Here is a 23,262-nt window from a genome sequence, read left to right on the forward strand (position 1 = left end):
CGGCGAGTTGAGTTGATGCCAAAGAGCTCGATTTTGGTCTCATCTGACCAGAACACTTTCACCCAGTTCTCCTCTGAATCACTCAAATGTTCATTGGCAAACTTCAGACGGGCCTGTACATGTGCTTTCTTGAGCAGGGGGGCCTTGCAGGCGCTGCAGGATTTCAGTCCTTCACGGCGTAGTGTGTTACCAATTGTTTTCTTGGTGACTATGATCCCAGCTGCCTTGAGATCATTAACAAGATCCTCCCGTGTAACTCTGGGCTGATTCCTCACAATTTTCAAGATCATTGAAACTCCACGAGGTGAGATCTTGCATGGAGCCCCAGACCGAGGGAGACTGACAGTTATTTTGTCTTTCTTCCATTTGCGAATAATCGCACCAACTGTTGTCACCTTCTCACCAAGCTGCTTGGCGATGGTCTTGTAGCCCATTCCAGCCTTGTGTAGGTCTACAATCTTGTCCCTGACATCCTTGGACAGCTCTTTGGTCTTGGCCATGGTGGAGAGTTTGGAATCTGATTGATTGATTGCTTCTGTGGACAGGTGTCTTTTATACAGGTAACGAGTTGAGATTAGGAGCACTCCCTTTAAGAGAGTGCTCCTAATCACAGCTTGGTACCTGTATAAAAGACACCTGGGAGCCAGAAATCTGATTGATAAGTATCAAATACTTATTTCCCTCATTAACATGCAAATCAATTTATAACTTTCTTGAAATGCGTTTTTCTGGATTTTTTTGTTGTTATTCTGTCTCTCACTGTTAAAATACACCTACCATTAAAATTATAGACTGATCATTTCTTTGTCAGTGGGCAAACGTACAAAATCAGCACGGGATCAAATACTTTTTTCCCTCACTCTAGCATTTAATGTTTGTTTTCTTATCTTGAACAGATGTAATTGTTTAAGTCTGTGTTCTATTCCAAAGTATTGACACACTTCATTTGAAAGTTACTTAGCATTTAATGTAGGCTACTTATTTATATGACGGATTGTTGACCTGGCTGCTGAGTGCCAAATATGGTCATCGATCCCATGTCCGTTTCTGATGTAAATAAATCTGCTGCGATTACATAAGGTAAAGTTATCACTTATCCCTTCTGTGCAATAAGGTCACTTTTTTTGACACTTATGTTACTTTCAGGAAGAGCAGGTGCTGATAGTCTTATGAGCTGATGGGTGCCTTTTTACATTATTAAATATTGGATCTTGACAAGTATGGTATGTAATATGTTGATGGGTCTATATGAACCCTCTACTCATACATTTGAGTAGTGATTAACATTCTTCTTTTATCTTTACTAAAAAGAATTGGTTTTACTCTGACGCAAATGGCAGTAATCATGGTTTCTTTCATGTCTAGTGACTCCTAGAAAGGAATCCATGATCAGGGACTATCTAGCTTCCAATGCCCTCCTATAAAATGTATTTTCCTGGTGCCCCATATCTTGTCAAGCAGGAATGCTTTAATGTGTGCTATTGAATCTCGAAAACATTCTTAGTGCTTCAAAATCTGCTGTGGGACATCAGTCAGAGGATGAAACGTTTTGAGTTGTAAATAATTTGTGGAAAAAATGCCTGATTTTGTCCAGACAACAATACTATCCCTACAAATGTGGAAAAACTGTCTGGATGTTACCATCAAAAGGACCGACGGGTATAATGTGTCTGTGTCTATGTTCTGGGTGAATGCAGATAAACCTCTTAAGAATGTCCTTGATCTTGGGCACATTGTTAGAAATATATCCCTCGAGTGTATGCAATGTTGTTACCCCGAAAAGATCGAACTAGTTAGTTTACATATGCATGGCTGTACATCCTCAGACCAGCCGCCAGATGGTCTGACAATCGTTTACAAATTAATTGAGTTTGATAATTTTTCCTCCATTGCAGTGGCTGATTGGAGACCGGGAGGCCCACTGCAGTGTCACTTGTCCACGCTCTCAGGGGAAGCCCGTCTGTGGCTCTGATGGGCGGAGCTACGACACTAGCTGCGATCTCCAGAGGGCACGATGCAAGGATCGCTTGCTCACTATGGCCCATCGCGGCCGCTGTAAAGGTACTTACCGTCCGTCTCTTGTTTCGCAGCACTGTTGGCAATTCCTATCCTTGATCATATCTCACCTTTAATTTTGATCTATGCTCCACTTCCTACCTGTTCAATTCAGAATGGATTTTAGGACTTTGATTAACTTCTTACCACTCCCTATGTCAATGCACTAAATGTATGTTCTGTGTCCAGCTGTTCCAGACTCCATGGTTGCACACTTGGGATGACCTCACCTCATACCTTCTGAATCTGTTGAGTTTTATGTCAGTCTTGTTAAAAGAACTCTCGTAACTAATTTCTTGTTAAACAAGTTTTATTGAAGACTTTAAATGTTAATATTTACTGGTTTTATCTTTAAAACTGTGATGTCTGTTGCCTTTCTTCCATTGTAAAGCACTGTAATTTGAAGGTGTTTTTTAAAATTCCCAATGGTGGGAAAATCCTGCTGTCCGAGTTAGAACAGGGCCACAGAGGTTCAACTGTGAGGCAAGGGCCTCCTCTTGGAGTGTGGCTTGAGCAGGTGTCCGCTCTCAATATCTTCCAATTGGCTGGAAGCTGCAGGAGTTAGCCTGGGTTTCCTTGGCTGGTAGCATTTTGACCCTGTAGCTGACTGGACTCCTGTGAACCTAAAGGGTTATCCGTGAGAGCTGCATCAGTAATTCTGCCTGTCTGTAGCTCTGCTGTCTGTCCTGTGAACTCACAGTGTCTGAGAGAGCAAATTGTTTTAGAGGACATGTGGTAACTGTGTAAATTCCTCCTGCAATTGACACAGGCTTTGTACAGCTGGGCTTAGCTGAATTATAGTAGGCAGTCCCAGTTCTAAGCAGAGAACACATTTGCAGTAACACATTTTCAGTTGAAGAAAAAAATGCTAAATGAGTATATGAGTAGAGTTGCCATAGTCAAAAGAAAGTTGTTGGTTTTTTGCAGGAATTGTGAAAATGTGTCTGTCTCTTTGCGACATTTGTTGTGCATAAAAGAACCTGGAGATGTTAACATGAGAATCTAACTGTACTCGTTGTTTTAGAAAAAAATTGGGTTCGTATCGATCAGCCAGCTGCTGTCTCTCCAACAGCATCCGTGGATGGGAAGGACCGGGAGCTGGGAGGTATGTACTTGAGATGACAAAGGAAATGCATTTAAAAAAATATATATAGTGTGTGTATGTGTGTGTATATGTATGTGTATATATATATATATATATATATATATATATATATATATATATATATATATATATATAATTGTATTGTATTGTGTATTTTGGCATTGGTGCATGTGTATTCCTTTTCTGTTATTAATTTCCTCTTCTAACCTACTAAGTTGGAATAGTCAAATATCAAATTTACTGTCTGCTGCAGCTGAAGTAGGCATCTAGTCATCCAAAACATAATTTGTTAATCTAATATCTTATTTTCAAACTGCCAGTCCACAGTGCAAACAGCTACAGCATAGCTGGGAAAGCTAATGTACCTCTCACAGCTGCCCAGTTAACTATAGTTGTGCACAGTTCTCTGGGGAAAAGGGTGGAGTATATACAGTGAGGGAAAAAAGTATTTAATCCCCTACTGATTTTGTACGTTTGCCCACTTACAAAGAAATTGGTAGGTGTATTTAAACAGTGAGAGACAGAATAACAACAAAAAAATCCATAAAAACGCATTTCAAAAAAGTTATAAATTGATTTGCATGTTAATGAGGGAGGTAAGTATTTGATCCCCTATCAATCAGCAAGATTTCTGGCTCCCAGATGTCTTTTATATTTATAAGATTGTAGACCTACACAAGGCTGGAATGGGCTGAGAAGGTGACAACAGTTGGTGCGATTATTCGCAAATGGAAGAAACACAAAATAACAGTCAGTCTCCCTCGGTCTGGGGCTCCATGCAAGATCCCACCTCGTGGAGTTTCAATGATCATGAGAACGGTGAGGAATCAGCCCAGAACTACACGGGTGGATCTTGTTAATGATCTCAAGGCAGCTGGGACCATAGTCACCAAGAAAACAATTGGTAACACACTATGCCGTGAAGGACTGAAATCCTGCAGCGCCCGCAAGGCCCCCTGCTCAAGAAAGCACATGTACAGGCCCATCTGAAGTTTGCCAATGAACATCTGAATGATTCAGAGGAGAACTGGGTGAAAGTGTTGTGGTCAAATGAGACCAAAATTGAGCTCTTTGGCATCAACTCAACTTGCCATGTTTGGAGGAGGAGGAATGCTGCCTATGACCCCAAGAACACCATCCCCACCGTCAAACATGGAGGTGGAAACATTATGCTTTGGGGGTGTTTTTCTGCTAAGGGGACAGGACAACTGCACCGCATCAAAGGGACGATGGACGGGGCCATGTACCGTCAAATCTTGGGTGAGTACCTCCTGAAAATGGGTCGTGGATGGGTATTCCAGCATGACAATGACCCAAAACACACAGCCAAGGCAACAAAGGAGTAGCTCAAGAAGAAGCACATTAAGGTCCTGTAGTGGCCTAGCCAGTCTCCAGACCCTAATCCCATAGAAAATCTGTGGAGGGAGCTGAAGGTTTGAGTTGCCAAACGTCAGCCTCGAAACCTTAATGACTTGGAGAGGATCTGCAAAGAGGAGTGGGACAAAATCCCTCCTGAGATGTGTGCAAACCTGGTGGCCAACTACAAGAAACATCTGACCTCTGTGATTGCCAACAAGGGTTTTGCCACCAAGTACTAAGTCGAAGGGGTCAAATACTTATTTCCCTCATTAAGATGCAAATCAATTTATAACTTTTTTGAAATGCGTTTTTCTGGATTTTTTTTGTTGTTATTCTGTCTCTCACTGTTAAAATACACCTACCATTAAAATTATAGACTGATCATTTCTTTGTCAGTGGGCAAACGTACAAAATCAGCAGGGGATCAAATACTTTTTTCCCTCACTGTATTTTAGTAGCAAGACATTGTACATGGTGTAAAAATATTTAAAGGTGAACAGCATCACTATAAAAGATAAACTGCATTGATTAAAATTAGGGTACCAGAGAAGATTTTACTGGTTTTCAGGTGTAATCTAAACAGATGCATCTTAAAGAAATGTTCAAAGGTGGCATAAAAATGCAAAGCATCTCAACCAGGCATTCAAGCTGTTTTGCAGTTTAGGCAATTTACCTTATTGCATGAGTGTAGATAAAATACCCTTTATTCTTTAAATATACCTCTAAGATAGCAGTGAGGATATGGGGAGGGACAGCACAATTACTTTCATGTCTCAGTCACTTTGGACATGTGTAAGTCTTTACTGAAATAAGGAAGTACAATCCTTAAGTCCATGTCTGCCAAAGAAGGTAATGTATGACTGGTACAGATATTTCATTGGAGTTGTTGAGGCTCCAATGAAATTCAGATCATTCTGAGATAAAAACTGAACTCCTCCGGAGCTAATCTTGCCTTCTTCCTGCATAACAAATTATAATCCTTTTAATTCTGTAATGAAAAATGTGTCTGTGGTAAATTGTAAGAACAGCCAAGGAGAGGAGGAAGGTGTTGGTAATAAATCACTGCCATTTGGTAATGTGCAGAAACTGTGACCATGATAAATACATCAGCATTACACTATAATGAGTAATGACCAGATATGTTGCGAGATCTTTTCCCTTCACATTGAGCTGTTTTGGTTCCCATGTGTTCCAGTGTCCCTCTTTTTGGGACTGTCCATTGGAATGCGACTGTCTCGTATTCATCAATGGAGGAAAGTTTAAACTCTTCTTGAGTTGTTCTGTTGCCGAAGCAAGTGCTGGCTTACAGATTTTTTTTTATAGCCTGAAAGATGTACCGTCAAAAGACATTACTTTGCACATTTATTAGCATTATAATTATTTATATTATTATCATAAATAATAATAATACTATGTAAACTGATTCTATTCATAATCATTCAAGATATTTAAATTGAGCTTGCCAAGGTTCAATATTTTACTTAACTTCTAGGATCAGAGCGATACCTCCAGGCACCTGGAATGCTCCCAGAGGAGTTGGCATGTTTTCTTAATGCTGATCTTGAATTATTATACGCACAGATCTTCAGATTCCCCTTAGTATGCTAGCGATTAAAACCTCAAGAACTGAGATATCGGGACCACTTCAAAGTAAGAGCCCCTTCATCATTGCTACACATTCAGCCCACGTTTAGCTCAGTTATCACTCACATGGAAGGATAGTCAGGTATTTCACAATTTATCTGAGTGTGTTGAGAACATCTGCTTCAGAAACAACTGAAAAACAGTTCCTTTATGACCATTAGGACAGGCAGTGGCTTTTCAAATGTGAACAAACATTATTGTAAAAACTGATGGAGCATTTAGGAAACTCACACTTGTTGTTTGCATCTAAATAGATTAATCAGGGAACCTATATAATCTCTCTCTGTGCTACTTGCCTTAGTAGGTTGTTGGAATAAATGGAAGACAGACTTCATCTTAATTAATTGAACTATTGATTTATACCAATCTCTTCCCGGACTTGATTGCTGGTTTGAGGACTCCGGAGGTCCTCTCTACAGTGAATTTGGCTGCAGAGTTATTATGGGGGCAGATGGTACGTAATGAGTCAGTATAGCCTTGTTTGTATCCCAGATGCAGGGGTGACAAAGTGCCGAGCAGAGAGGTCCCAAGCCCTGGAGCAAGCAAAGAGGCCACAGGAGTCCATCTTTGTCCCAGAGTGCAACGATGACGGCTCTTTTGCACAGGTCAGTTCTACCATCATGCTTTAAACCATGACCTTCTGCATTCCAGTTTCAACCAGAATACTGTCAGGGTCAGAAACCATTGTGTCTGACTGGGAACTCTTCACAAATATGCTATAGACACTCTTGAACCAGCTGCAATAATAACGGCAGTCTGTCATGTCTTCCTTTAAATAGGAGCACTGGACAGGTGGAGGGAGGTTGTTTGTCCTGCTACTAAAATAATTTGAACCATTGGTTTCTCTGCACAGAACAAATATTCCGAAGTCAAGTAAAGGCTTTTTAAATGTTACAATATACAAAAATGTTTAATCAAAACCATTACACTATTACTTTATTTTACTATCGAAATTGGGGGGGGGAAGCAGTCAGTATTCCGCACGTACCGCAAGATATTTTGGCAGGAGGTGAAAACCGTAAATGTTTCTGCATTGGCATTAAAAGTTCCTGCATCATAACCCCTGATTTGGCAGGAAAATACTGATTCAATTTATGTAAAGATTACACTTAAAATAAATTAAAAAATAATAATAAGTAGATCATTAGACAAAGAAAGTAATGCTTTGTTCAGAAAAGCCAGTTGTCCAGTTTTCCTAATAAAAGCACACATTGGACTGCCATTTAACCGTGAGACTCTTTCAGCAGTAATCTTGTGCTCTCCCCCAGTCAAACATATTTCTTGCTAACAAGATTTTGGCCTGTAGTGTACTGGCACCAGGATGATTGCTATTTGGATGCATGATGTTACACAAAAACTGCTTTTAATGTAACGCATTTTATTGAATGCAAATATAAAAATTATGTGTGTTTACTTTTTATGTGCATATTTTAGTGACAGATTTGTTAAATAGATTGATTTCAAATTGGTTTCCTTCAACACATTAAGCCATTTACAACACATTAGTGGAAATAAAATCTGATGCTATATATATGTGTGTGTGTAATGAAAACCATGGTGCAGACATCTAGCAATGGCATGCTTCTGTATTCACGGCTAAACCAGCATTTATAGGAACAGTGCACTTTGTTGGCAGTAACGTAAGAGATTCTAAATTAAGGATAGCAGGTTTTTTGAACACACAATTTGTTGGTAGTTATCTGTAGTTTTCATCTCATGCAAAACAACAGCCTGTCTTATGCACATGATAAGGGTGCCACATTGACTCAGTACAAGATAATATAATTAACAACTAATCTAATTATAAGAGGCAAATTTCTTATGGTACTTGTGAGATCAGCCATTTTCTAACATCTAAAATACAGGACTTGCATTAGGGCAATCACACATGGAAATTGTTCTTGAACTTTCTGTTTAGTGCCTGCCACACCTAGGGAAGGATGTGGTAATTTAGATGTTGTTTGCTTAGACTTTTTCCCAAATGGGGGCTTCAAGTCACATTTGAGAAGCTGCTATTTAGCTTAAGTGCTATATCGCCTCCAATAAACATCAACTAGAAAATGCCAGACAGTTCAACAATATTTGCAGAGGGACTATTCTAGTGTAAACAAATAATGGTTATAGACTTCCCCGTAGTATATTCTGTGAAATAATGTACCTGCTAAAATGGCTAGTAAAAGGATTTTATTTCTTGTTGTGATTAAACTCGAATTCAAACAGGAATATTTCACGACTTGTAGAAAAACCACAGAAGCCGTGTTGGTGTTTTTTAAAAATCCTTCTCCCTAAGGGTACCTTTCCATAATGCTCTGTTGCGTGAGATTTTTCATGCCTTGAGTCATTTGTGTGACGAACAAACAGGGTGACCTGCAGGGTCATCATGAAGACAACGCTGATATTTCTGCCACAGTTGGTGCGGCCATACTGTTCCTGAGAAGGTTTAATGCTCAGTGGATATCTCCTCTCTCCACAGGTGCAGTGCCACACGCTGACTGGTTACTGCTGGTGTGTGACTCCGGATGGGAAGCCAGTAAGCGGCTCCTCGGTGCAGAACAGGACACCGGTGTGTTCAGGTACTGTGGGGTGGGGGGGTGAAGGAGACATTAGAATGGCTCCATCTGGAATTCCTGTCCCTTTCCTCAACCACTTTGGCCTCATATTTCTAATATTTTGCTACTTTTGAAGGCTTTTGAACTGACATTATGGAAATGAATGGTAACACTTTGAAAATAATGACTGCACTTTCCCAACTGAAGCCAAAGAAGCGCCCAGGCACTTTCCTGAAATTACAGAGGAACTAATTTTGGACAGTGTGTGAATGGAACCAGTGATACTCTGTTGTGAAGTTTTACCATTTAGACATGCAGAGCTGGCCTTAAGGTTATTAATTGCTCCTTTCGATTTTTAAAATACACACAAGATATTCAGTTAATGGTATTGTATCATTAGGAAATTGTCATTATTTGAAGGTGTTTCCTTCAGGTTTAGTATTGAGATCTTTTCATTTTTAACAAAATTAGTGCATATAAAATACATTTGGAAAAGCATTAGCTTACCATTTTATTTGTCGTGCACTTGGCATGCATTATGTCCATATATAAAAAAATGTGCTTAATTAGGTGCTGCTGTAAAAGGGATATTGTATTTGGTTTTGGAGAGCTAAAATATAAGTGTATTATTAAATACAATTATTTGACTAATCACAGTCCTCTATGATTGCGCTCAAGTTGTTGTTTTTATTCATTTGTTGGCTTGCTTGACCTACTGTGTGCATACATAAAACCTTTAGAGATATAATGAGCAGTATTTCATAAGAAATTTACATTTACCACTATTTGACCTTATTGATATTGGGATTAAGTGTGCTTAGTTTGCTTTATCATTTTCTGGATCTCAAGTTTTACTGATTGTAAAGTGGCTCTCTGTGAGACGGTTCTCACTCCTCCCCACGAAGCATCTCTCTAGATGTACAGATGTTTGTAATCAGGGTTACAATGCAGGGGCAAATGGTGATTTTGCAAAGACAACATATATAATCTTAAAACTAATAACAGAGACTTAGTATTAATATTGATATTTACTTAAATACAACCTTTAAGGAAAGCAGGGACTTTAACAAATGAAGAACATCCAAATAACTTTGCACATTTTAATATAACCACTTTCAAGTGTAGACACTCAGCTGGAAACATCCTCACTCAATACCCTGACATTTGAGTTTTCTCTGGCCCAGGCTGAATCAAAACTTTGACCCATCTGCCAATCACAGTACTTTGTCTGGTTACCATGGCCTAAAAGGCAAGAAACCTTTGGCAAATGAAAAGCTGGAATTGGGATCTGTGATTAGCGGTTGGGTTGAAGTTTTAGTTTAAAATGGATTCATTTCACCAGGCTGTACAGCACCCTGTCTAATTTCATCCAGTTCTCTTCAGAGCTTTCATTTGATTACAAATTACAAATCTAAATACTTGATGGCAGCTTTTGTCCTGCTACCAATTACTGTGCTTCTACTGGGTTGCCATGTGTTTGGTCTGGGCACAAGTTATTCTTTCACTTCAATTTCACAATGTTTAACCAGCTAGAAAATTGGAAAGGCTATTACACAGAAAGGTAGTTCTTATTCACAATAAAAACATTCACAATAGTAATATAAGCAATATGATCAAAACAGTGTGTAAAATAATGCATCATATTTGATTATACTGCATTGTAAGACGATTAGACCCTGGTTTCATTATATGGAATATACAGTTGTTTTTTGGTGATGTGGTGAGTGAAGGGTCAGTTAATCCAGACTAAATATGTATTTTTAAAATTTGAATATATGAGTTTATCTATTTTCCTAACAACGTGTGATGAAATGCAAGAATTAAACAACCCAGCCCCGTCCACAGAACAGAAAAAATGATTTATGAGTAAAATAAGTCTGTGTATTTCAATTTCACCTTTTGTACAAAAATATACATAACATACATCTACTTTTAAAAATTCCTCCTCAGTCCTGCATAAGGTCCAATATTTTCATTTTTGTTTCATGCAAAAGTATACATTTTTGTCTAATCAGTGACTGATAACTAGTTAAGGATACCAACCACTGATATGGAAGCAACGCACAGGAGAAACTTAAACCAAGAAAAAACTAAACATATATCTGTATATAGAAGATCATTAAGCTTGACCATTTATCATTGATATTGTGAAATTAGTTGCTGTATTGATCAGTCCCTAATTAAATGAGAAATGAATCATCTTGCATACATTTGCAGGAAGCATCCGTGAATTTATGGGATCTCATGCTGGGACAATTGGATTGTCAGGTATTCATTTCATGATTGACTTTTCACTAATTTTTTACTTTTTGATTTGTTGTAAAGGAAAAAAGGACGATAATATTTTTCTGTTCTGCAAATACTCTGAAAGGTCATGCATGCAGACTTTCTCAAGGAAATGTGCACGTTACGTTGAATCAACATCCATATATCAAATCAGATGTTAAAATGCAATACTGTAGTGGAGCATGCTGCCAAATGTTAAGATGTGTAGTGTATTGATACTATAATACACCCACTGAGATGATGCTTTTTGATTTGTAGCTTTTTGGAATGGAACTGATTTGGACAAGCAGATGCAAGTTTTCAGATTTATGGAAAAAAATGTGTACAATGCATGGTTCCAGAAGAGAGCACTCCAGAAATTATCGAGTTGGAAATTCTTCTGATAAAAAAAAAAACAACATGATGTCATGATTACAAACTATATCATATTTTTTTTTTCTTAAATATTCCATAAATATATTGCATATAGAATGCATGGATCTCATTTACTTGCTTTGTTTTATATCCTCCATATGTTTTATGTATCAAACGATGGATCCTTTGGGTAAAATGTACCAAAGTACTGTAAATGATTAGCAAAGGTAGAGTTCATGCTTGAAGTTGATCAGATGTGCTTTTTACAACAGTCATTCCTGAGCTATAGAACACTTTGGGCCACAACACGCTGAGACATTACTGTTAATCAAAAGTGGTATTTGCTATTGATACTCTTGCACCACCAGTATATGTTCATAATTAAAAGGGCTGCCAGTTTTTGAAATGTATTCCTACCAGTACTACATGCCTTTAAACATCTCTAATGCCAAACAACAAACTGTGAAATAGATTTTTAGGTTATATATATATATATATATATATATATATATATATATATAACCTAAAAATCTAGTGAGCATTACGTACATTTTCAGCAGTTTCAGCAGTATTTCCGTTTTCCATTCTCAGTGTATCTACTGGCTTATTCTGCAGAATCAAACAATAGTAACTGTGCTCACTTTTATTGAAGCCATGTAAACTCTGGCTTTAAAGTACCCTTTAGCCTCTTCTTGGTCATCACTGGATGTTCGAGAATTTGTTCTGAAACCGATTTGGTTTAACAATGAGGATTAACAGCCTCAAAAGCAGGCAGAGTGAATGGAAATAAAATTCATGAAGCTGGCAGCCTTACTTGTAATTGCAGAAAGAAATGTACTTTATGATCTGTGGGAATCTACGGTTCACCTACTGATTCACAAGGGCTGAAGATGAAGTTTTGTTGTAAAGGCTGTGCTTTTTTTTTCAAGGTTCAGTAACTGATAAGCCGTCGGGGCAGCCTAGCTCTGGGAGAAAAGGTGAGTTGAGATCCTCATTTCTTTCACAAACTAAGTGGGTGCTTGGGTAGTACTCTCTCTCCTTAATGTAAATAGGGCTGATGGTGGGTTAAGAGTGGGTTAACAGGCAGAAGGGGAGTTTGAGAGGGGCTGGCTACTGGCAAGGAAGGTCAAATGCATTTTTTCCAATAGCAGTGTAGAGACACAGATAGTTTGTTGGTCCGACAGAAGTATTGCTTAAAATCGTAGCTGCTCAGCCACAGGGCAGTTGTTTGTCAGTGTCTGCTGTCTTAACCCAAACTGAAAATGCCATTCATAAACAATAGGTTTGGATACAGTTTGCAAAAGTATTCACATTACTTAGGGTGGGAATTGAAAGATCAAGCAGGTCATATTAACATTGCAAGCTTAACTTTTTATTGGAACATTTTTGGTTGACTTCAAAGACCTCGACTTGCACTACTCTTGGACTACTCTACATCAAGTTACATAGAGCAGTCCATGACTACTAAATTGTGAAACCAGCTCTTTGTCAATTTCAATAGAATCTAATGGCAAATTTCACAGTGATTGATACAGGTTCTTGACAGTTCTGTTTGTTCAAAGAAAGAAAAGGGTTTTCCTTTTCATTGTTTTGTTAATGAATTGTTTTGTATCAATAGTGTGGTCTTTCATCTGGTTTCGACTTAGCGTATTTGCCGTATTAACTGCCCATTAGTCAAAGCTCCAATTTAACCCATTATGAGTTTGAAATATGAATAACTGTTAAAAAATAATTTTAAGTACGTTTTTTTTCCTTTCTAATTTGATATTATTTAACAACCTCCATCCCTATTAAACTGCGTAACTTCCTATGACTTCCAGTGTGTGTCCTGAATTTGAACACAGCTGGTGGAAGACTTCCATGTTTAACACCCATTTAGAGGAAGTTTTCAATGCTAGGCAGTTTGCATTATCACCTCACATGGTCTTCAAAAGTCATGACATTTCAAGGGCAAGTTTCCAGCAACGATAACTGCATTTTGCAAATGGCAGGCAGTTATTGAATATGATACTTTTACTCCACCGATGACTTGATATTCCAACATATTTGTATTCACACATGCTGTTGTTCCACCATGAGCAAAGAAAAACATTAACTGCAAATGTGTACATTTAATAAGAAACTGAAAAATACCACCAAATGCCCTAAATCACTATTTGTTCTTCTGTTATCATCTTAATTAAAGTATATATATATATATATACGGATCCACTTCCTCCATAGTCCTGATCTTAAGCTCTACAGGAGAAACTGGGTGTGATCTGATCAAGAACGTAAGGGAGGATATACAGTGAAATATGACTGTGAAACATTTGTCAGTTTAGCTCTGCAACTACAGCAAAAGGATTTTAACAAATATGTAGAAAAGATTAGATATTTAGGAATTCATTTCCACAAAATAAGCATTCATAACATATACATTTGTTCAGTTTAATGGGATAAATACGTATTTCTTCATAAATGTCAAGGCTTGCCTGTCAAAAACATAGCTTTAATAAAGTAAAATTATTCCAGAACCACAAATGGGGTGAATGTGTGTGGGTGCTACAAATTAAGGTGGTCAATAATGGGAACATGTATAGGAGGCTATGAATCACAAAAGGATTACATTTAATCGAATATATCAACAAGGGTATCTTCAATTTCAGCGTGGCCAGAATAAGGATACAATCCACATCAATTCATATCAGCTTGTGGTGACATGTGAAAGGGTGGTTTGTCTTCAGAACCCCATCCAGCCTTCAAGCTGTGTGTATGATGGCAAGGTGTTGGGCTGGACTTGCCATACAAAATCCAGTTATCCTAGTGTCTCTATTATTCAGTTAAATTAATACCCTACACACTTACCTTAAGGCATGCACAATAGCCTGTTTGTATTGCATTTATATCTGATTCAGAAAAGCAGGGAGACATGCTAGATCTTGTGTTAAAATAGGCAAGTTATTGGTGGTTATTGACATTTTCTTTTTTTCATCACATTTAAAGTGAAGGAAACTTTAAAAGGTTCCCTTTAGGAATTTATTTTGATATGCAATATAAAGGTTGTTGGAATTGCATATTATATTATTATTTTATTTATTAGTCTGTGGACACTTTTGAACTATGTGTAAATAGAATTAAGACAGATTTTGTTCCATTCCATTAATAACACGTATTATTTATGGGCTATAAGTATAGCCAGTGACATGTACATACATTATTCCCCAGGTGTGTGTGTATATATATATATTGTTTGAGTCTGACCTCCAGTTTGAACACTGTAATTATAATGTACAGTAACATAAAATAATGTTGGCATTAATTCATATCCCTTTGAGCTGCATCCCAGCAGTTGGTGGCATATGTGACTGGGTTTTAAGAATAGATGTGGACTGACTGTTGTTTAATGTCCATTAAACATGCTGAGGGGACAATTCTTCGAAAGAAGAGTTTTTTTATTGAACTGTAAGATCTATAATATAGAAAGTGGGTGTCAGGTAATCTGGGACTATAAGAAATTAAAAGGAATGGTTTTAAAAGACAAATGTTGGTATTTAGCAAGCAGAAGGAAGAATCGTATGTCTGGCAGTCCTTCCCTACTTCATTGTATAAAGCAGTAGCTTTCCCGCTGTCTGCTTTGATCAAAGCATTGGCACTTGGTGTTTAACCTTAGCCAAGAGTTGAATGCGGTTTTGTTAAGTTTTCATTTCTGTTGAGAAATTAAGGAGTCGTTTATCAGATCTGAGTACAGGTCAAATATAATAAATCAGACACTGCAAAAGGCTGGTGGCAGTGATAAATTAAAAAGGCAGTTTAGTAATGGCATAGAATGGAGTCAGACTGTAGGTGTTGGCCAAAATCATTTTATCACGCTCTTTTGGACAAAGTTTCTGGATTGCTTTAGTGTCCCACTGGTGTTTCTCAGTAGTGGCAGTGCTCAATAGGTAGTTCTGAATAATTGTATAATTATAAACTTTAAATCACTGAAAGCAACACTTTGAAACACATTCAAAAGAAGTTTCTGTACATTTCTGTACAGTTTCTTACATAAATTCAAGTTTAAGTTCCTTGAGTTTAACTGATTCAACTTTGATCCAGATGTTGGCACATTTTGGGGAAAATTATCCTTTTTACAGTGGTAAGAGAGATTTGACCACGAACCTGCCGAGACATCATTCTCACGCTGACGTTTTGTTGGATATACTGTTCTCAACAAATCTGGAAAAGTAAAGAAAACATGGGAAAACGTAGCTGTAGAAATACATTTTGAAAAGACAGAAAGGACTGAAAGGTCTAACGAATGGACCGCTGAATGGAAACTAGCAGGACAGTGCTTAATGTGTGTATACTGGCATCGGTAAAATCCATTAGATGAATTGAAATATTCAGTGCAAATCAATGAAGACCAGAGAAGGCTGCATTAAATAAGATACTTCTCAGTCTTTCCTAAGGGGAGGGGGGGTATCCCTGAAACCTATTGTACTGTAGGAGTTCCTTCTTATAGTACAATTACATTACTTCCACTGTTCATCTTATACTACATACTGGCACAGCCAAACAGCCATATACAACTTAGGCATCAAATTAATAAGAACACTTTATGAAGAGCTGAAGATCAGTGAAAAGTTGTAGTATGTGCAATTAAGTTTTTCCCCTTAGAAGAAACCCATCACTACACAGTATTGATTCTTGGCAAGCTAAAAACCTTTGGATTACAGTTTTCTTCTACCACAGTAACCTAAGTAACACTTTATATTATATGCAGTGAAGTATGCAGAGAAAACATGGCCTTTTGCATTGTAATTCTAGGTTCCATGCTGTTTCAGAAATCCCTAGCAAATGAAGTGTAGGACTGGTTGATAGCCAAAAGGCATTTGGTGCTGAAAATAGCCACCAGAAGTGAGAATACTTAAAGGGGAACTAGTGTGCTCACCAAAATAATTGGTGTATATAGACTCATGTGTTTAGTAGAAGTCTATGAATAAAGTGTGCTGTGCTCTTAAGATGTTGTCCTTCTGTTGTCTAGTAATTGTTCAAACGTTCCTGAATCACAGAAGAGCTCTGCTTTGGGATATTTACAGTGGCCATGATTGTGATGAAAGTAATTCTTTTTCATTTTAAATGTTACTAAAATGATGGGAGAGAACAGAAAAATCACAGATACTTACACGTTCCTACTAACACATGATTACATTGAGTAAATGAGTAAATTTTGGTGAGTGCGCTAGTTACAGTTTAACAGCGAATACAGAGAAATTTTATTTCATCGGTAGTTCCTTATAAATATATATGCCACAGGAAGTCAGGGAAAGCTGGGGGCTTCTCAGGGGGCTTCCGTCTCCATCTCCGTCTCCAGAGCCAGGACTGGCGGTCAGAGGGTTTCTGACATGGCATCACAGATAAGAAAAAGATATTTAGAATAAAAACAGAAAAACAATGCTCAAAACATGGTTGAGCCTTGATCACGTCGAATGTCGAGCAAAAATTACACTTGGTGGATCACGAAAGCTAAAGACAGTCTGATACTCACAGAGAAAGGCTTCTCCTTTGTTGTGAAAGACAAAAGAGGAAGTGGTATAAGGTTTCAGCTGCTACCTGGTTGAGAAGTAATGTTCCATACTCCCTTTGCGATCAGTTTTCAAATTGAAAGATAACAGCTGCTCCACAATAAAGCTATCCTTGTTGTTCTCCTTGATTATTTTTTTTTGTCAGTTTGAAGTTCAAAGCTGTAATTATGTTCAGCAGTGTTGTTTGTAATAGATTTAACTATGAATTACAGTAGTTAAACCCTTTTTAAAACTCTTGTATTCAGCAAGAATGACTTCACATTTCAAGGCAACATTGCTGGTCTACACCTGGTTTTTATTTTTGTTTTTGGAGGTTTCCCAAAGGAGCCATGATTTTAAACTTCGATAAACTTCAAATTCACTGTTTATGTGATGTAACAAAATGTTCAATTCATTAATAATGTAATTAATGAAGAGTGTTTACCCAATTTCTCTGACAGATTAGAGATGCTACTATAACCCACTGATTCGGTTTGGATTTCTATTTGTGCTCAATATTGGTTTGACAGATGAGACGAGATTAATGTTGATAGTGACAGCAGCTATACTAACAATGTGCGCTGAGTCTTTTTTCCACTGTAAAGCCAGCTTGTGTCCTCGGAGGACACATGGGGGATTTTCTTGGTTTATAGACCTTCTAAACCAGTTCTGCACAGTCAGCCTTTTTATAAAGATATCCATTTCTTTATATCATGGACCCAGTGTTAAAAGTAATAGATTTTGATTCATTTTCCTTCTGACCAAACGCCTACAGCAATACTCCTCCTACTTGCTAACAATTTGCTGATGATAAGACTTGCTCTGAAAGTTTAGAAAACAGACAACCACCTCACATCTCAGTGTCAGTCTCTCTTCCTATGTTAACAATCTGTTCTTTGATTGCATTTACAGACTCTATTCAGCCTTATGTTACCTGTTGATTTTGTAAGTCAAGGAAACTTGTTTTATAATGTAGAAAATATTGTACAATTCAAATGTTATTGCATATTGCTGTGTCTTTGATTTTGTAAATTTTATTTTATATGGGCATGGCAAAGAGCCAGATGTTATGATATTCTAGTAGACAATTGTTTCATCTGTGCCCCCTATCCCCCCTCCAATGTATTTAAGCTAATCCTCCCCCAGTTTAATCATTAAGGCACTGATGATGATAAAATCCTGCAAAAGTCAATTTGTCATTTGGTAACTGAGAACTAATAATTTATCTTTATGAGCTGGTAGTAAGTGTGAAAACCCCAGAGCCCTCATTAGATTGGGTACTGCTTTAGTGTGCCAGACAATCTCGGTATTTTAAATTATTCTTGGATGTTTCCCAAGATTGTATGCACATACCTTGTATTTTTAGGCAGGTGCATAAAGAAATCTTTAAGCTGGTAAAAAATATATATTTATAATAAGATAATAATAATAAACTACCTGATTTGGCATTTATTTAACCCTTTCTTTGACTAGATGGCTGAAAACAGCTGTATCAGGTCTATGTTCATCATCCCCAAAATATAATAAGTGGAGAATATTTTAAATGGCTCTGGTCTCATCTCATGTACGCCTGGAAATGTCACATGCTTTCTGTGTATCTGACCCAATTTATCCTCATCTGGAGCCTCCAGAAGAGGAGCCAGCTTACCACTCAGGTTCAGCAGTATGTGTTTGAAACCCACATGGCACAAGCACAGATGATATAGGAAAAGTAGGTAGCTGCCCAGGCTTGGTAAGTAAGGTTACTTTTCCTTTTCGAGCAATGTCCAGAGCAACGTTCTGTCACTGTAAAGAGCCATTGAGTACTTTGAGTACAACTCTATTCGGAGTTAAAGAAATGTTTTAAAGTTTACAAGCAGTTCTGAAAAGGTTTTTGTTTATAATCTTTAAAATTGGTTTATATGTGACAAGTACAGGAAGTGAAAGGAAGTGTGTGTGTGTGTATATATATAGTATACATATTGTATGTATATATAGTATGTATGTATGTGTATATATACTATGTAGAAATATAATATGTTAGTGTGTGTGTGCATTTGTTTGTAATTTATGTGTGTGTATCTGTGTTTATATTTGTATGTGTGCATTCTAGTTCATGAGTCAATAAAGTGTAATGAAACATCGTTTGGTGGACACCTACTAAAACATTTAGAATAGGACCATGAAATAGATCTCATCTTGAACTGTACTGCAGGCTGCATCTCTCTGTGAAAACTATTACATGGCTGTGGGTTCTACAGTATATAAAGGGTCCAATCATATCCCCCTGGAGCTTTACTTAATGTGTTTTTAATTTTTGAAAACCTTTAATTGTACGCTGGCAGTATTGCCCTCTAGCACACATAAATCACCTGGAAAAAAAGTGTGAATATGAGCGTCACCTGCTCTAGGGTGGTTGTAAAACAGTTACGTCACTTTAGAGGCAGTAAATTGTACAGTGCTGAGAAGTGGGCACAATGTGATACAGAATTGAAAAAAGCAAAGATACTGAGGATTTGGTCTTCCCTGGAAATGTGGCATTGCAACAGCCAAGCAAAGTTGTGCCATAGGGAGATCTTTGCTTTGATTTACAGAATTAATTATGTATTTCAGTATGTACATGGTCTGTCCCATACATGTGCTTTATATTCCTACAGCCTACTCCTGCAACATAATCTTATATTGTCACCATATTCCATAAAGTTGCTTAAAGCTGTAAATGTTTTGTATGCTCCTGGGACAGTAGAAAAACACTGAACAATAAAACAGTGATTCGATCCAGGTCCATATTTGCCACAACCCTTGAGTGCCATACAGTTCTCGGCAAACTATCCTACTTTCTTATTCTCTACACTAATAGAAACTCCCTGACATATTGTGCATTGCTGTACTAACTTGGTTATCCTTATATCAAAACAACACTGTCAGTGAGACCCGGGTTAATCTAAGCGCTGCAGGAGGGTGTGTTGCAAGATTGTTTTTGTTGGCCTTTTTGGTTAAGAAGTGTCCCATTCTTTGGAAAACTAATCTCTCTTTTAAACTCAGGAGCCTGAGGTGTGCTTTTCTTGCCTGCTTCAAGGAGTCTTGAACCTCGTGTGATTCCACAGTCACCGTATGAACTTTGGCTTTTTCTGTAGTAATTTGTACGTTCTTGTGACCAGTTACTTTTTTTGCCATTGAGTATCACCTACATTAATATTTTATCTACTCTGTACTCTACCAACATTAAATTGAGATTTTGGTTAGAACTATATGTGTGTCGTAGGGTGTAGGGAATCAGACCAGAAGTGTTTTGGAGGCCTTTTCTTCCTCCCATCTGCCTTCACCTAATTCTATGTTTCTGTGAATCTTGTTCTCTCTCTCTCTCTCTCTCTCTCTCTTTCTCTGCTGTTGGCCGGGCCAATGTGCAAATCCCAACCATTCAAAAGTGCTAGAGAGTAGATTGTATTAACCTCAATAATGGTAGTTTCTTTTCGTTTCTTTTTAACCCTCAACCCAGATGATGGGTCCAAACTGACGCCCACCATGGAGACCCACGTCTTTGATGGTGACGGTAAGCAGCTCCCTTAATGTTTTTAATGTTTTCTTTTTTAATTGACAATTTTATGTGATTTTTTTTCATTGAAAGCTAAACTTGTTTGCAATCGCCAGTTCTTAATCAGCTCAGCTCATGGCCAGATTGTTTGTACCATCACACTGGGAGCCCACAGCGCAAACTGCAGAGCTATGGCATTGTATGGTGGAGTAATTCAGCTCTATTTGTAACACTGTGTGCAGGCTTGCAGGCACAGGAGTAGAAACCATAGCTGACTTCATATCCACCAAACCCCAGATGTAAACCAGCAATGTCTGTAGTATAAGAACCAGTATATGTTCTGACTGGAGGCTTTAATTGGTGAATCCATCTGATAGGCCCATTTTTCTTTTAAATAGGTCACATTGACTTAGGTGCATCTGTGCTTCTGTCTAATGGCATAAAAAAGATGATTAATTATTGCAACTTATTCTCTTAAATTTGCTTTTAAAACGATTCATTATTTTCATGCAGAGATCACCGCTCCAACTCTTTGGATTAAGCAGCTGGTCAATAAAGACAACAAGCAGAACAGCTCCAGCACTCGGAAACCAGGTAAGATTACGTTTTTATTGGGACAGTGATGTTAATATTGTGTGGACAGAATACATATACATATGAAAAATGCTGAGCATGTTCACTCAATGTGAAGGGAGTTTATCTTGCATGACAAAATGGAGAACACTTTCAATCTTTCAGTCAATTGTGTGACTGCTTCTGCCAAATTTCTGTTCGTGGAGCTCACTACATAACAAAAGTTGTCTGCATTGATTGTCGATGTGAATTAAGTTATCACCGCAGCACGTCGAGTTTAAAATATCACTTGATGGCGAAGCATACAACTGATGCAGAGAGCTCTCCTCCCCCTTGCCAAAGGCAGACCACACTAGATAATTTGCAGCGGAGATGGATGGACAACTCCACAAGCAATAGACTCACCACAGCGATAACTAAATGGGTGGCTAAATAACTAAATGTAAACAGGCTTGTGTAAGTAAATTGCTCAGTGCACAGAAAGAGAAGTAATGGGAACCTGGTATTTATATGTTATTTTTTTCATGTGTCTAATAGGCATGAACAAGTTCTTTGAAAAACATCTATGACCTTTGAAACATGTCTAGTCTTCATGATCTATGTTGAGTATGGTTTCACTAATAATAACATAGATTTGCATAAAGCATCCATATTTGTCCATGTCCATGTTGATTAGAGTATTAAAAACTTGAAAAGTATTAATTAAAGGTACATTTATAACAGATAAAAGTGTATGATTAAATTGCGATTAATCACGAGTTAACTCATGACAATCATGCGATTAATCGCGATTACATATTTTAATCGATTGCCAGCCCTAATATGTATATGTATATACACTCACCTAAAGGATTATTAGGAACACCTGTTCAATTTCTCATTAATGCAATTATCTAACCAACCAATCACATGGCAGTTGCTTCAATGCATTTAGGGGTGTGGTCCTGGTCAAGACAATCTCCTGAACTCCAAACTGAATGTCTGAATGGGAAAGAAAGGTGATTTAAGCAATTTTGAGCGTGGCATGGTTGTTGGTGCCAGACGGGCCGGTCTGAGTATTTCACAATCTGCTCAGTTACTGGGATTTTCACGCACACAACCATTTCTAGGGTTTACAAAGAATGGTGTGAAAAGGGAAAAACATCCAGTATGCGGCAGTCCTGTGGGCGAAAATGCCTTGTTGATGCTAGAGGTCAGAGGAGAATGGGCCGACTGATTCAAGCTGATAGAAGAGCAACTTTGACTGAAATAACCACTCGTTACAACCGAGGTATGCAGCAAAGCATTTGTGAAGCCACAACACATACAACCTTGAGGCGGATGGGCTACAACAGCAGAAGACCCCACCGGGTACCACTCATCTCCACTACAAGTAGGAAAAAGAGGCTACAATTTGCACAAGCTCACCATAATTGGACAGTTGAAGACTGGAAAAATGTTGCCTGGTCTGATGAGTCTCGATTTCTGTTGAGACATTCAGATGGTAGAGTCAGAATTTGGCGTAAACAGAATGAGAACATGGATCCATCATGCCTTGTTACCACTGTGCAGGCTGGTGGTGGTGGTGTAATGGTGTGGGGGATGTTTTCTTGGCACACTTTAGGCCCCTTAGTGCCAATTGGGCATCGTTTAAATGCCACGGCCTACCTGAGCATTGTTTCTGACCATGTCCATCCCTTTATGACCACCATGTACCCATCCTCTGATGGCTACTTCCAGCAGGATAATGCACCATGTCACAAAGGTCGAATCATTTCAAATTGGTTTCTTGAACATGACAATGAGTTCACTGTACTAAACTGGCCCCCACAGTCACCAGATCTCAACCCAATAGAGCATCTTTGGGATGTGGTGGAACGGGAGCTTCGTGCCCTGGATGTGCATCCCACAAATCTCCATCAACTGCAAGATGCTATCCTATCAATATGGGCCAACATTTCTAAAGAATGCTTTCAGCACCTTGTTGAATCAATGCCACGTAGAATTAAGGCAGTTCTGAAGGCGAAAGGGGGTCAAACACAGTATTAGTATGGTGTTCCTAATAATCCTTTAGGTGAGTGTATATGGATGTACTTAACAGTATAGGCATGAGGTAAGTATAAATTAGTTCTCTGTTGCATTAACTTAAATTTTGAAATGCATAATAGAATCAAGATGTGCAATTTGTTTTTCTTTTAAAAAAGTTTCTCAATTCCTCATAAAATCTGTTAGTCATGAACGTTCATGCAAGCTTCTGTAAAAATATGAGAAGATTGATGCGACCTACCGCAAAGCTTATTAAAGTACTATGAAAAATAT

General features: G+C 38.0%; 1 protein-coding gene across 7 annotated transcripts in view; it reads left to right on the top strand.

Moving 5' to 3' along the window:
• The window catches only part of smoc1 (SPARC related modular calcium binding 1), a 103,646-nt gene that overhangs the window by 38,260 nt on the left and 42,124 nt on the right, over positions 1-23,262 (top strand). For 4 of the 7 annotated variants that reach the window (XM_066694975.1, XM_066694973.1, XM_066694972.1 and 1 more), the window contains exons 2-9: positions 1,896-2,061; positions 3,080-3,160; positions 6,656-6,768; positions 8,637-8,736; positions 10,930-10,980; positions 12,282-12,329; positions 20,323-20,409; positions 20,905-20,985. In XM_066694975.1, coding sequence (XP_066551072.1) covers positions 1,896-2,061; positions 3,080-3,160; positions 6,656-6,768; positions 8,637-8,736; positions 10,930-10,980; positions 12,282-12,329; positions 20,323-20,409; positions 20,905-20,985 — 727 coding nt within the window. The remainder of the gene's footprint in view (positions 1-1,895; positions 2,062-3,079; positions 3,161-6,655; positions 6,769-8,636; positions 8,737-10,929; positions 10,981-12,281; positions 12,330-20,322; positions 20,410-20,904; positions 20,986-23,262) is intronic. The other 3 variants (XM_066694976.1, XM_066694977.1, XM_066694978.1) reach the window with 3 other exon arrangements.

The sequence above is a fragment of the Amia ocellicauda genome, chromosome 21, assembly GCF_036373705.1.
Source record: "Amia ocellicauda isolate fAmiCal2 chromosome 21, fAmiCal2.hap1, whole genome shotgun sequence".
Classification (NCBI taxonomy): Eukaryota; Metazoa; Chordata; class Actinopteri; order Amiiformes; family Amiidae; genus Amia; species Amia ocellicauda.